Here is a 13622-nt window from a genome sequence, read left to right as displayed (position 1 = left end):
GAGGGCGCATACTTTGAATAAAATATTTGTTATCATTCTCTTGAAATAAATGTGTTTTTTTCTTGAAAAAATACCAGTTTCATATGTATACACCTGGTATATTACCGATCTCACTTTATCAGTTCACTGAATATTGTTTTGAACCTAAGAACCTTTTTTATAAATCAAATTTTGATCTGAAACTTTGGAAAATGTATTAGAGTACAATAAAGTACGTTTAGGTATTTAATTTGGGTAGGAACTTCGCTAAAAATTATTTCCGACCAAATTAAAACAGGGAGCCTTTTTCACATGTTTTTTCTGAACCTCGATATTTTTTGAACGTTTGAACTTTTTTTATACATAAAATATAGGCCTCAAACTTTGAGAAATGCACGAGCCGACATCAGCATCAACATCAGCCGGTAACGGTTAACATCTAGCTTTGTCCTACGTTGTGAGTCCTTTGATGTGTGCCGGATTAGATTTAGTTGAAATATTTTCTTTACAGAATTACAGAAATATTTCCTAGTGCCGCTGCACTAGGCTTGTGATGGTCAAAAATAATTTTCAGTAAAGTTCCTACCCAAATGAATTACCTAAATGTACTTTATTGTACTCTAATAAATTTTCCAAAGTTTCAGCTCGATATTTTATATAGAAAAAAAATGTTAACCCACGCACCTTCACCGTCCCGAGATCCAGACCTTCTTCGTCAAGGAGGGCCATTCTTAAACACTGTTCATAAATATAATAAACAGCCAAGAGGATATAACGCACCTTTGTTTAACACCTTGCCTAATATTGAGCCAGGTACTCAGTTGCCGATTTCGGTTCACCCGAATTGAGCCAATAGTCAGGGTTTGACCTGAGCGTTGGAGGACCCCTTTTTCCACCCAAATTGAGACAAATCTACCTGTCTCCTAATCACATAGCTCTATTTTTTAAAATTGTATTTAGTTATTTCTTAGATCTTAAACAGTTTAAAACTGCATATTATTGTTCACTTGTAAACATGGATCTTAAAGTCGTGTACAGTAAGAAAGGAAAAGTGTTCCTTATTTTCAATAGTAACAAGTACAAGGAAGTGAGTTTAATGACGGCTGTCCGACCTCACATCCAAATTAGACGAAGACGTAGATAACATTAAGCATGCATAAATAGTGTAACGCAGTTTCTGTTCATATTCATTTTTAGGCGGTCCTAGATAATAAAAAAATGCCGGGTTTCCGGGTGCCGACTTTTGATAGTGTGCGTTCACCTGGGTTGTGGGTAGGGGGTAAGCGCACGGAACGGCGGTATCTTTGACGAACTAATCAGATAATTTGCATTTTTTTTTTACTAAAATTAAATGTATTATTTAAATTAAGTTTGATTATTCATAATGTAACCAATCTTAGTGAAAAACTTCTTCAAAAACTTATTTCATTCCTTGACAACAACCCTGAAGTATTAATTATCCCCAGAGCGACAGGCCTACGATGCGCGTTTTGGTGGTCCAAAAAACGTTTTTCGAGCTACAGCGTAAATCATCCCCCCCTCCCCAAAAATTTTTCCATTTCCCGAGGAAATTTATTCATATTTTTTTTTTTGAATTAATGAATTAACACGGCACCGGACACTCCAAAAATTTAACTTATTTAAACAATTATTTATTCCAAAAAATGTACAAAATAATTGTATTTGCCGATTGAAATGTGATAGTGGGTCCTTGTTTAGAGTAGGGCATTTCTTTAAAAACGTTACGTACTTATATAAATAATTAAGTATTGTTTATTTACACAAATTTTAAAAATTGAGCCAGACATTTATGATGAAGAAATGCTATATTTAAGGTAATTTATAATAATTAAACTGATTAAGGAAATTACTTTAGTTAACTCTGTACTATTAGTAAAATTTATTTATAAACATTTGAATAATTAAAAGCATAATAGAAGACAGTTAAATTAATATCGGATCACCCTAGATCCAATTAACGCTTTTCGAGCTACAGGATAAGTTACCCCCCCCCCGTCCCCCAAGTTTCCATTTCCAGAGAAGGCAAGTTCATATTCTTTGTCGAAATTGAAATATGAACACGTGATTAACATTTGATTAACATGGAGAAATTTTGTTCATTAAAAAAATTTTAAAATTCGTAAAAATTACAGAGATTAAAGAGGAATATCTAACAAATATAAACAACTAACGTCTTTCTAATGCATTCACCCCCCCCCCCCCCCCGCAGCACCTCAAATATGAACCAGAAATTAATTAAACAACATTTCTACGTATAATTTTGAATTCTTAGACATTTCTGTCGTCTTTATCATATATATAATTACTAAAGGACCATTTCAATATTTCTTATTACTTTTAAACAATGTGTAATGTTATAAATAAACCTAAATTATTTAAACAATTATTTATTTCCAAAAATGTAAAAACTAATCGTATTTTCTGATTGAACGATAATAGTTAGAAACTTTTGGAGTGGTAAATTAAAAAAAACATGTAACTATTTGAACAATTAATTATTGTTTATTTACAAAATTTCTAAAAGTTAATCCAGATATGTCTAATTTTTTTCTCAAATTGGTATACTGTGCTACTTTTTGTCAAGCAATTACATAATCTTGAAACATTTCTTCGAATGTTTAATAATCTCTATTTGTTTAAACAATTTTCATTTATCCAAACACTTTTTTTCTGTAAATTTAAAAAATGAAATGAAATAGAATACAATTATTTTTCTGATTGCATAGTGTAGAGAAAGAATTTATTAAACTTTTTTAATGGTTTAAGCAAACATTAAATGATTTCTAGGAGTATTAAATTCTGCTAAAAGCTTTTTTTATTGCTTAAACAGTTTTTATTCGTTCAAGCGTATTTTGTATCTTCCAGTATGTCAACTTGATATTCATAAAAGACTTTCAAATGCTATAATGAAATATAATCTAAATTCATTTTATATGTAGTGTAATGATATCTGGAAACTTTTTTCTATAATTTTTTAATACTTTTAGTAAGTACTGTTTTTGATCTTCATTTTTCGTTATCAAGCAGTTACAGGCCGATATTAATTTAACACCTTCTTCAGCAGTATCATTCACCAGTCTTTAATGTTTAACAATTCTTAAGCTTCGCAGATAATCTTCGTTCTTTATTCATTCTGATGCGTTTTCTTGAAGAAAAGATGTCGAGATACAAAATCTCTTTGAATTTTTTCTTCAATTTCAAAATTGGCTTGACTTATGCTTTTTATCATTAAAATGTTTATAAATAAATTGTACTAAGAGTACAAAGTTAACTAAAGTAATTTTTTAATTACTTTAATTATCATAAATTACCTCAAATATAGCACTTTGTCCTCATAAATGTCTTCCTTAATTTTGAGAAATGTTTTGAATGAACCATAATTAATTTTTTAAATGATCGCGTAAAGTTTTTACAAAAATTGATTACTTTAAACAAGGATCCACTATCGCATTTCAATCAGGAAATACGATTATTTTTAACATTTTTTGGAATAAATAATTGTTTAAATAAGTTACATTTTTTAAATAATTAAAAATTTGTTAAAAAGACATGGGAAATATTAAAATTTTCCTTTAGTAAAAATTTGTATGAGAAACATCACACAAATGTTTAAGAATTAAAAATAATACGGAGAAATGTAGTTTTCTAATTTTTAAATCATATTTAGGGTGCGGGGGGGGGGGGGATTTACAAACATGTTAGTAGTTTTTATTTCCTAGACATTCCTCTTCAATTCCTAAAAAACTTGGCACATTCGGAGGAAACCCTGGAGTATGGGTTCAATTTTTCGCAAATCCAAAATTTTTCAAAATTTTTCCAAAATTTAATAAAATGGGATTTTGAAGTGTACGGTGCCGTGTTAATATGTGAATTTTGAAGAAATTACGGATATATTTCCTCAGGAAATAGAAACATTTTAGGGAGGGGATGACTTACCCTGTAGCTTGAAAAACGTTTTATACATCGAATATTTTAAGAAACATATGTTTCTGTCCCATTTCCCACTGTTGCGTTCTTGAAATTCTAATTAGGAGTCCAAATCTTCACAAAAGGCGCATTGTGCGCCTGTCATATCTAGGTAAACGCACACTATCAAAAGCCGGCACGCTGCATTTTTTATTATCTAGGACCGCGTAAAAATATATCCGACCAGAAACTGCGTTACGCTATTTACGCATGTTTAATGTTACCTACGTACTGCACTAAATATCGAGGTTTAAAAAAAAATCCTTATACGATGCGCAGACTTCAAGTTTTATTACAAGAAACAGCCTAGCTGATGTGGAAACCAAGAGGAACGGATAAACAAATAAACAAAATTTCCTCTTTTCAAAAATCCGGTAGTACCAAAACGGAGGTTTCTAAACGATGCTAGACTTTATCAAGTGCGTCTCGTTTTTCGCTAGTTATCATCCGAGTTAGGGTTAAAGTCCTCAAGAAGTAGAAGAAGAGTACTTTAAATATCTATCAAAATATAATAATAAATGAAAATATTATTCTAAGTAAAATAATGACTAAGCCAAATATTAATATAACTAAGCCAAATATTATACTAAGATTTTATTTCCAAGTAATATGTGATCGATTCCATAGAAATCACATTATTTAATTCAACATTTGCCTTCTATATTTCTGATTGTTACTGTTTGATTATTACTTAATATTTGAAAATTCGATTAATTTTGCCCACGTTTAAATTCTGGTTTATATCAAATTTCTTAAGTGACAAGACTCGGCGGCTGCACTCAAGTCTGTCTCTACCCTTTTGAAAAATTGAAACAAAAATAAGAAATGTTGCTTAGACGTGATTGAAAATGTTCATAAAAAATGGTTACACCTATCAGTACTACGAAAAGTTTCGCTCAGGGTCGATGGAGTGCAGGCGTCCGGAGTTGAGGTTTCCTTCTCAGTGGGACACTCTTCCGTTTTAGGCGCTTGTCGATGCCAGGACTCTTAGTCAGCCTATGCCATTACTATGTTCATTACTCTGAAGAAGGCTTTCAAAATTTTCGAAATTGTTTTATTTTAAATATTAATTGAATTTTTATTGATATCGGTCCGAGCTCCCTCCAAGCTCCTTTCGTACCCTGTTTTATCTTCTACGTGTATTCCCTCTCCTCAGACTCGTGTTATGCTCGCTTTCTCACGATAGAAGTTTTATAGACTACTAGGCGAGCACTTTAAATTTATGAAAAGCTCTCTCCAACCTCGCGTAGAACTCTATTTTTTTTCAGAGAGCATGCAGGGAGGACTTGCCGAGTATTAGGATTTGGCCTCGTGATATGTCAGCGATGTTCTGGGTACGTTCGATGCTATTAGGTATATGTATATCTTTAAACGTTCCTCCGTAGGGCATATATAGGATCTCATATAGGTACCTATATAGGCAATCCTATATAGGTACATAATCTTGTTTAGGTTTGAAATTTTCCAATTTTATTATGGTTAAATACCAAAAATTACTCTGTACCTTCGGTAATGCTTTCCGAAAATCTCAGAATAAATCTAAACTTTACTTGAAAATCTAAACCCTATTTCTCCTAATAAAATTCTTGGGCATCAGGCTTGCTCCAGGCCACTTGAATCTTTTAATCCGAATCTAAAAAAAATTAAAAAATAGTCCAAAAATCTCAGCAACAAAAAAACTGGACTTAAATTCTAAACTCAGTTTACCGGTGTTTCGCACGGTTTCCTCAGACTAGGTAGATGGGCGTGTTCCGCAAATAAATAGGGTTCTCAAAACCAACAAAATAATAACACACAATATCTAACAAATGAACTCAGAATTTATTTGATACTTGAACATTGTCAAAACGATAAGAAGCCTGACTTAATAATTTTGAACGTTGTGCCTTTCAAAGCGACTCGAATATTGACAAAAATGCATTAAATTGCAAATCTAAAATCGCACAGGCTTCTAATAATCACATTGTCGACTAATTTACCAAAATATTTTAAATTTTAATTTGATACTGAATATTAAGACTAACTTTTAAAAGTTATCCTTCTCTGCTCAGCACTGTATGCCAGATAACTCCAAAAACTGGAAAACTCTAAACTATAACATAGGATCGAGCGAAATGAACTTTCTAAACAATCCAGTTACTTACAGAAAACTCGTCATCACTTCTAAAAAAAATTGAAAATCTAACATCTTTTAACCGCCATAGTTTAATTACACAAATTTAGCCATATTGTAATTTCAAATTCTTTTAATGAAACTCGAAATCTTCTACGGTTAACACACTTCATTTCAGGAATCTAGTAACGGGCGGAACCTTATCTCGAGACCGACTGTAGCCTAATTTAATAAATATGTAATGACTTAAAACTGGGCATGGCCTAATTTAATCCACTAGTAATGGCCAAAGTCAAATATCTAGCTAAACCCTAAACTCAATATAACCCAAATCCCAGAGTTTCTAAACCTATTAATGAATCATAAATTACCTCCAAATTAGTCATAGCCTGATTTACTGAATTATTAATGACTTAAAACTGGTAATAGCTTAACATCGGCAAATCAGCAATAACCGAAACAACACGAACGATTTTTATAATATATTTAATGTATACATTTTAATTTTAACAAGATCTTTTTAACTCGCCTAAATCTACTGACTGAAAAATCCATTCAAGAAAAAGGACGGGATAAGGGATATATTCGTGACTCAATGACGCTTGAATGGAGTTCAGCGTATAGATTTTGATTATAACACTGGATAAGGGCTCAACTCCAGAATCGGTCTGAATTTTAGGATGAAACTCAACTGGAGGCTCAGTTAAATCATTATACAAAATACTTGGTGATGCTCGACTGGGCTCAGTTCAAAAGTCACATATAGATTTGAGAAAATACTTGACTCGGGGTTCCGCTCAGTAATTACACGAAAATTCACAAGGGGATAAGGCATTCCTCAAATACTGTTGATTATCACTGCTCATCGCTATAGTATGCATTAGTCTCTCAATAAAAAGGATCACCTAAGGAATTTTCATCTCAACCACGTGTCACGCCATTTTCAAAAAATCTTCTCAGAGCCCTGACACTATTATATTCATTAATTATGGCCACATGTCGAGCATGGCTTCCTTTCGCTTAATTTTTCAAGGATCGGCCTTACCCGTGGAATTCTGAAGCCGTACAAGTGTGTCCAAGGGAGAGAAAATGCGTCAGAGACTACTTTATTCCGACGTTCCCGTTCGTGGTGCGGCCACCATAGTGACGAGGTACTGGGTTTGCAATCAGGGTCGTCTGAATATGTGTGCACGGTACCCTGGTATTTTGAGTGGTCATCCTTCTTTCCATCTATTTTCGTTTAAAAATGATCCAGAGTTTTTTTTACGATCTTATTCGACCTATTCACTAGTCTTACTGGGAATTTATTAAGGAATTTTTCGTCAATTAACCACAAATAGGTTCCAAGACAGATAGAAGAGTCGATCCTTTTTTTTCAATAACTTGTAAGGTTACTTCCAACACTAGCCGGCATCCTACCATGATTCTTGTAGACAAGAATCGGCAGCTACTCTGAGACTAGCAGACGATAGTAGTTGAAAAGGCGAAGGAATTCAAATCGCTCTAAATGCGTCTCGAGAGAGTCTGGCTGTTCTACGAGTCTCGTTTGGCATCTCATTACAGTATCAAAGTCGAAAGAGGTTCCTCGATGTCCTACGACGTCTAGATGTGTCCGTATAGTTATAGAAAAATGAAACGAACAGAATAAGTCCTTAAAATTATAAATATTATATCTAGCCCTATTCATGGACTCACGTATCACAACCACGGTTTCTGTCCTTAATAATTAAATCTCCAAATTTAAGAAAAATCTCTAATTATTAGATAAAATTTTATTTATTATAATTTGTGCTTTGCTAGGATTTGATAACATCATGGGTTCAAAATATTTGTTGTGAAATGCTGTACGACTTATTAGAATTCATACAAAATTCAAGGGGCTATGAAACCCTGAAGATTAGAATGTGATGTAGTTATAAAATATCGTCACTATAATGTTAAAATAAGTTGTCTTAAAGCAAATAAAAATATTACATGACATTTTTTTAAATCAGATATCCTTGTTCACCTGGAGAAGAGTGCTCGGTAGAAAAAGAAGAAGGTTGCTTAGACTCCCTGTGTTTGTCCAAACCTAAGTGCAGGGCTAAGAAGAATCACAAGAGTGCATGTACTTTCGGTAGCCCCTTCAAAGATGAAAAGGGTAATATATTAAGATGTTCCACTAATGAAACTTGCCCTTTGAATCACATATGCACCTTCGTGACGGAAGTAGGGGACTCCGTTTGTTGCGCTATCGTCATGGAACCTCCCAACAGTAAGTGAAACTTAATATTATATGAAAAGGAAGTAATTTCCATTGGTATGCGTAAACTATGGTTTAAAACAGAAAACTAAGGAAGTAAAAAGGGTATCTTAAAAAAATTAAAAACAACTACATAATTCACCGTAGATACAGGCTTTTCTTTTCCAGTATTGATAATTATATGTATTTTATTATGTGTGACCAGAAAAATTGCAGTTGAGGGATAGATAAAAATGTCCATTTTAGTCTTAATTTCCATTATTTTGTTGATTACATAACACATGAAAAAAAATCGTTAGGTCGTAAATTTATCAGTACATCGAACATCATAAAGAATGTAGTTACCGGTTTTCTTTTTTCGCACGGCTGTATGTTACTCTTCTGAAAGCATTCTGCACTTTATTCGCTTATTTTATTAAATATATTTATAATTTGAAATTTTTTTGAATTATATTATTTTTTATTAAAATTTACAAAGTAGGTTTTAGAATGATAAAAAGGAGGTGTTTCTGGTTTCCATCGTGTGCAAAACTAAGAATCTGGCCCAAGTTTCGTGAACATTGCAGTTTACTTCTTCAGGTCTAACCTGAAACTGAGGTTTCAGGTTATGTTTTTCTTCTATATACTCTCTATGATGTCTGCGATTGATCAGAGCACCCCACCGTAGAGACTGATCGCATCTGATTGGCCAATCAAATCTTTTTCAATAATTCTGAGAAAACGGAAAGCCAAATCTGATTGTTATTGTATTTATTGCCCCTATTTATTTTATTATGGTGTTTTAAGATTTCGATTGCTTCTTTATATTTACTTGGAAAGATATTGCGTTTTTTTGCGATGACGCTTGTTTTGTCAAATAAAATTTTATGTGCTGTTTCGATATAATGCACAACTAGTGCTGATTGCATGAAATGTTTTAGCCTGATTTTACTCTAATGTTCCTTTATACTTTGGCTCACCGCTCTCCCGGTTTCTCCAATATACGCGAAGCTCAAGTTCCCTCCTCAAACTTAACAAAACAAGAACAAATCACAATTAAAGAACTCAATCGGAATAAAGACATCATAATATTACTCGCAGGCAAAGGCAACACAACAATAATAATGAATAGAGAAAACTATAACAAAAAAATCATGGACTTTCTAATTGGCGATACACACAAAAAACTTAAAAAGAACCCCACAAAAACAATATTCAGCAAACAAAAACCTTTCTTAAGGACTCTAATTTTGACAGCCAAGCAATATTTAAATTAATACCAAATAATGCCATCTCTACAAGACTTCACGAGCTCCCAAAAATTAGCAAAAGTAACATTTCACTTAGACCGATCTGCAAAACTCATTTGACTTTATCAAGAAGATACAACAGATTCACATTCAAGCCCAAGACATTGTAAAAAGTTTCGACATGGTAATTCTCTTTACGAAAGTACCAATCTCTGATACAATAAATAAATAATCAATAAATATTATTAAATTTTTTACAAATTTCCCTTCCGAGCTCATACCTTTGATAGAACACATTCTCAATAATACTTACTTCTCTTTCAGTAACCAATTCGACCAACAAACCTCAGGAGCAGCAATGGGATCTTCAATCTCACCTGCAATAACCAACATGTTTATGAAACATCTAGAAACTCAAATCTTCTACAAATCCAAGCTTAAACCAGAAATTTAGTTCCGTTACGTTGATGACACTTTTGTCATCTGGCGTCATGAACTAGATGCACTAAATAAGGTTTTTGGTTTTATCAATCCGTTACATCCTAATATTCAGTTTACCATTGAAATTGAGCAAAATGGATAATTACCATTCTTGAACGTATTAGTTTACAACAGATCTGATAACACATTAGGGCATGAAGTTTACCAAAACCTTACCCATACTAACAGATACCTACATGCATCCTCCCACCACCACATATTTCAAAACCAATCGGTCATCAACTTCCTTGTATACATGGCTGTCACCATGGTAGATAAAGATAACTTACAAAAGGAATTACAAACCCTTAAACAAATCTTAATACAGAACGATTACACAAACAAACAAATTGATAAAGCAATAAGAAAATAAAATTTTAAAAAATAAGCCAACACACCCTACTAAAGCAAGAGAGAGATAAGCGACCACCATCCTACCCTACATCGAAGGTGTTACAGAACAAATAGGAAAAATTCTCAATAAACACAATAGCTAAACCATGTTTAAACCACCTACGAAAATAGGACGACTACTAAATAACCCCAAAGGAAAAAAGGCACCCTTTAGTGATCTAGGAGTATATAAAATCCCTCGCTTTTTGGAAAATATTAAATATGCTTGGATTACCGACTATCATTCACTTGATAAGTTGTAATATAGTGAATATTGTCAGCATATTTTATATTATAAAGACAGTTTCAGTATAAATTCATGCTACAGTATTAGTTCTTCAGTTATAAAATATTAAAGCTGGACTGATCAGCATAGTGACCGCAGCTCTCCCGTCGCTAACCTCACCTCGGCGCTCACTTCATTAATGCTACGTCGGACTCTCACACACGCATGTCTGCTAATACCATGCTCCTGATCGGTCTAGCCTAAATATTTTAGAACTTAAAAACTAAACATTTCAACTGATTTTTGGAAAAGGTTACCACTGAGCGCAATTGCCAACTAAAAAAATGACACTGAATCACAGAAAAACCGTGGCAAATCACAACTATGACTACGTCTCGCCACCGTGAGATGGGTGGACACGGGACGCCCATGATAAGTAATGTATGATTTGAGTAATGTGTTTAACACAGGAAGTATTGTTACACCCGCAACTTTTTATATTTTAGCATAACGCCCAACTTGATACAACCCAGCTTAGTTTGAGGGAAACCCAGTGTAAATTGCTCACTCATACAATTAGGTGCATTAGCAGGTTTAATCCGATCTTTAATTTAACTGTGATAACTGAACTACTGCCGATGAAGTGGAATCCACAAGGTAACTCAAAGTGCAATAAAACAGGAGGGTGAGATAGACGATCACCAGGAGCATCAGTGCTGTTAACTTCATTCTCAAAGTACTATCACCATACATAAAGTACACTGCTCTTTATATGCCTACTGATAGGCGTTCAACCACCCAGTTCACCGAGAGTGTAAATCAAAAAGATTCCATAGTTACGCTACACAACACCAGCATATGCTTACCGCATGAAAAAGATGTAGTAGGCTGTCGGGAGAATCTTCTAATCATCAGATGCGTCTGCAAAGACGAAGATTTCTAATAGGGCCACCTGTCGATGGCCTGTATTGACTACTGGAAAGCTTTCGCTGAACCTTCTGTAGACCTATCGTCTGTTTACCAGAAACCTTGAAGATTGACCGACACATAGTGAGACTATATTTATCATCTTACATAAAAAACATCGTGCGACAACTAACAACGTCACCTTTCAGAGCTGCGTTTGTCAGGGCTACACCATTATTTTTCGCACTACTCGATTTTCCGAGTCCTTCTGCAGCGATACTAATCGCAAAAATAAGGCATGGACTTTGGATTGGACAAGTGTGCCAATTCAGCTTGTTAATTGTGAATGCTATTTGATACATTGACGTTGAAGTGACCTACCGATACTGAGGCGTGCCTGAGAGCCACATTTACGATATAACATCAATGAAGGAGGCTCTCTGAAGCGGATGAAATCTACTGCTTTTAAAAATATGCTCTTCCAAACTAAGTACATTGAGCCTATATTATTTTTACATAGTGTTTTGATTATCAACAAAAAAAAACTTGTTATACGAAAGTTTTCTTTAATCAGGGATTAGTAGTAATTAAATATACAGGGTGGACACGCTGGGGCGTACGAAAATGTATGGAACCACACATATACTCCTATAAGAATAGTTTAGCGTGTAAGACGGGTTGAATACTTTTTGGTTAGCCCCAGCGTGTCCACCATGTAGATCCGAAAGAGTTTCGCAAAATGTATTGTAAAATCAGAACTTTTGAACTTACATAGGTTAATATATTTGATTAGTACAAAAGGTTTTTAAAAGATTATACTACTGGACTATTTTGTACATAATTTTCTGCTGGGATATGCAATTAACCCAAACCCGCCCAATTTTTTCTCCAAATATCGTAATGAAACATTACGTTAACGGGTTGTTACCTGACTTCTAAAGTTGCCAAATAAACTAAATCGAGATTGGAGGGCCACTCTGGCATGTTACCTCGTTCATATAAGGCGGTGGCGCGCGGGTTTCAAGCTCAAAAAACGGCAGCAAACGCGATTTTGGTTTTACGTGTTGTAACATAATTTCACTTTTAAGACGTATATTTGCATCGGCACCACTCCTGATAGAGTATTAAATCTAAATCTAAAAGTAAAAATTTTATATTCAAGAAATCGCTGTATTTAATTCTAAACGTCTAACTCTACCTAATTTTATTCTGACTATCCAGGACTTTTTAAAAAATTTAATTGTCTTTACTTTTTATAAGTTTAGTACAATTCCCATTTGTGTAGATTTTTGAGCTCATTGTGGGATTGAATCCGATTTTTCTAGAGTTCAAACATCTACAAATTTAAATTAGTAAAACGCTTCATTTAATTTTATTGCATTATAAAACCGATGATTTCTTTTTTGGTTATGTCCTGAATGAAAACGTGTTGAAAATCCTACTCAGATTTCTTAAAATAGTAAAACACTCACAAATGAAATATTTGAGAACTGGCACATACTGTGATTAAGTAGTTACAAGTATTTAAAATTATTTTCGAACCTTATAAATTAGTTTCTTAATCTCCCGAATGATAACGGGTTGAATAGGAACTTTCTCCATAGTTCTGAATAATTAAAATTTTCATTTGGAAGAATCTGTCAAAGCACATGCACAATTTCAAGCACTCTTTAATTGTCTTTTTTTCATACCGAATTATTCTTTTCAATTAAGGATATTATTCCTCCGTAAAACCCTATACACTCATTCCTGGAAAGAAGAATTCATTTGAGACCTGCGGAATCTTATCTAGATTTTCGAACGAGTACCGAGCTCGTTAATGTGTCCGCGCAGAAGCAGCTGCTTGTAGCGGTCCTGAGCAAGATCCAAGAAAGCATGGTCGTCCCGCCATGCACAAGTAAAAAAAGTCAACTTATCAGACGGGTCGGCCCCACGATTTTCCATCTTAGATTCCAGGATGGGATTCGTGTGTTGGAGCATAGTGAGGGTATTCGGTATGGTGGGGGTAGCCGGGCAACTCCAAGTCGAACGCTTGTGCGAATCGAATTAGCGGAACCATGTATCGAG

General features: G+C 33.9%; 1 protein-coding gene across 1 annotated transcript in view; it reads left to right on the top strand.

The window, feature by feature from the left end:
* Positions 1-13622, top strand: part of LOC117173234 (cysteine-rich motor neuron 1 protein) — a 175931-nt gene that overhangs the window by 65028 nt on the left and 97281 nt on the right. Inside the window, exon 6 of the mRNA XM_033361696.1 lies at positions 8074-8333. Within this exon, the coding sequence (XP_033217587.1) occupies positions 8074-8333 (260 nt within the window). The remainder of the gene's footprint in view (positions 1-8073; positions 8334-13622) is intronic.

This window comes from Belonocnema kinseyi, chromosome 5, assembly GCF_010883055.1.
Source record: "Belonocnema kinseyi isolate 2016_QV_RU_SX_M_011 chromosome 5, B_treatae_v1, whole genome shotgun sequence".
Lineage (NCBI taxonomy): Eukaryota > Metazoa > Arthropoda > Insecta > Hymenoptera > Cynipidae > Belonocnema > Belonocnema kinseyi.
The sequence above is the reverse complement of the archived record's forward strand: the minus strand, read 5'-3'. Positions and strand labels throughout refer to the sequence as shown.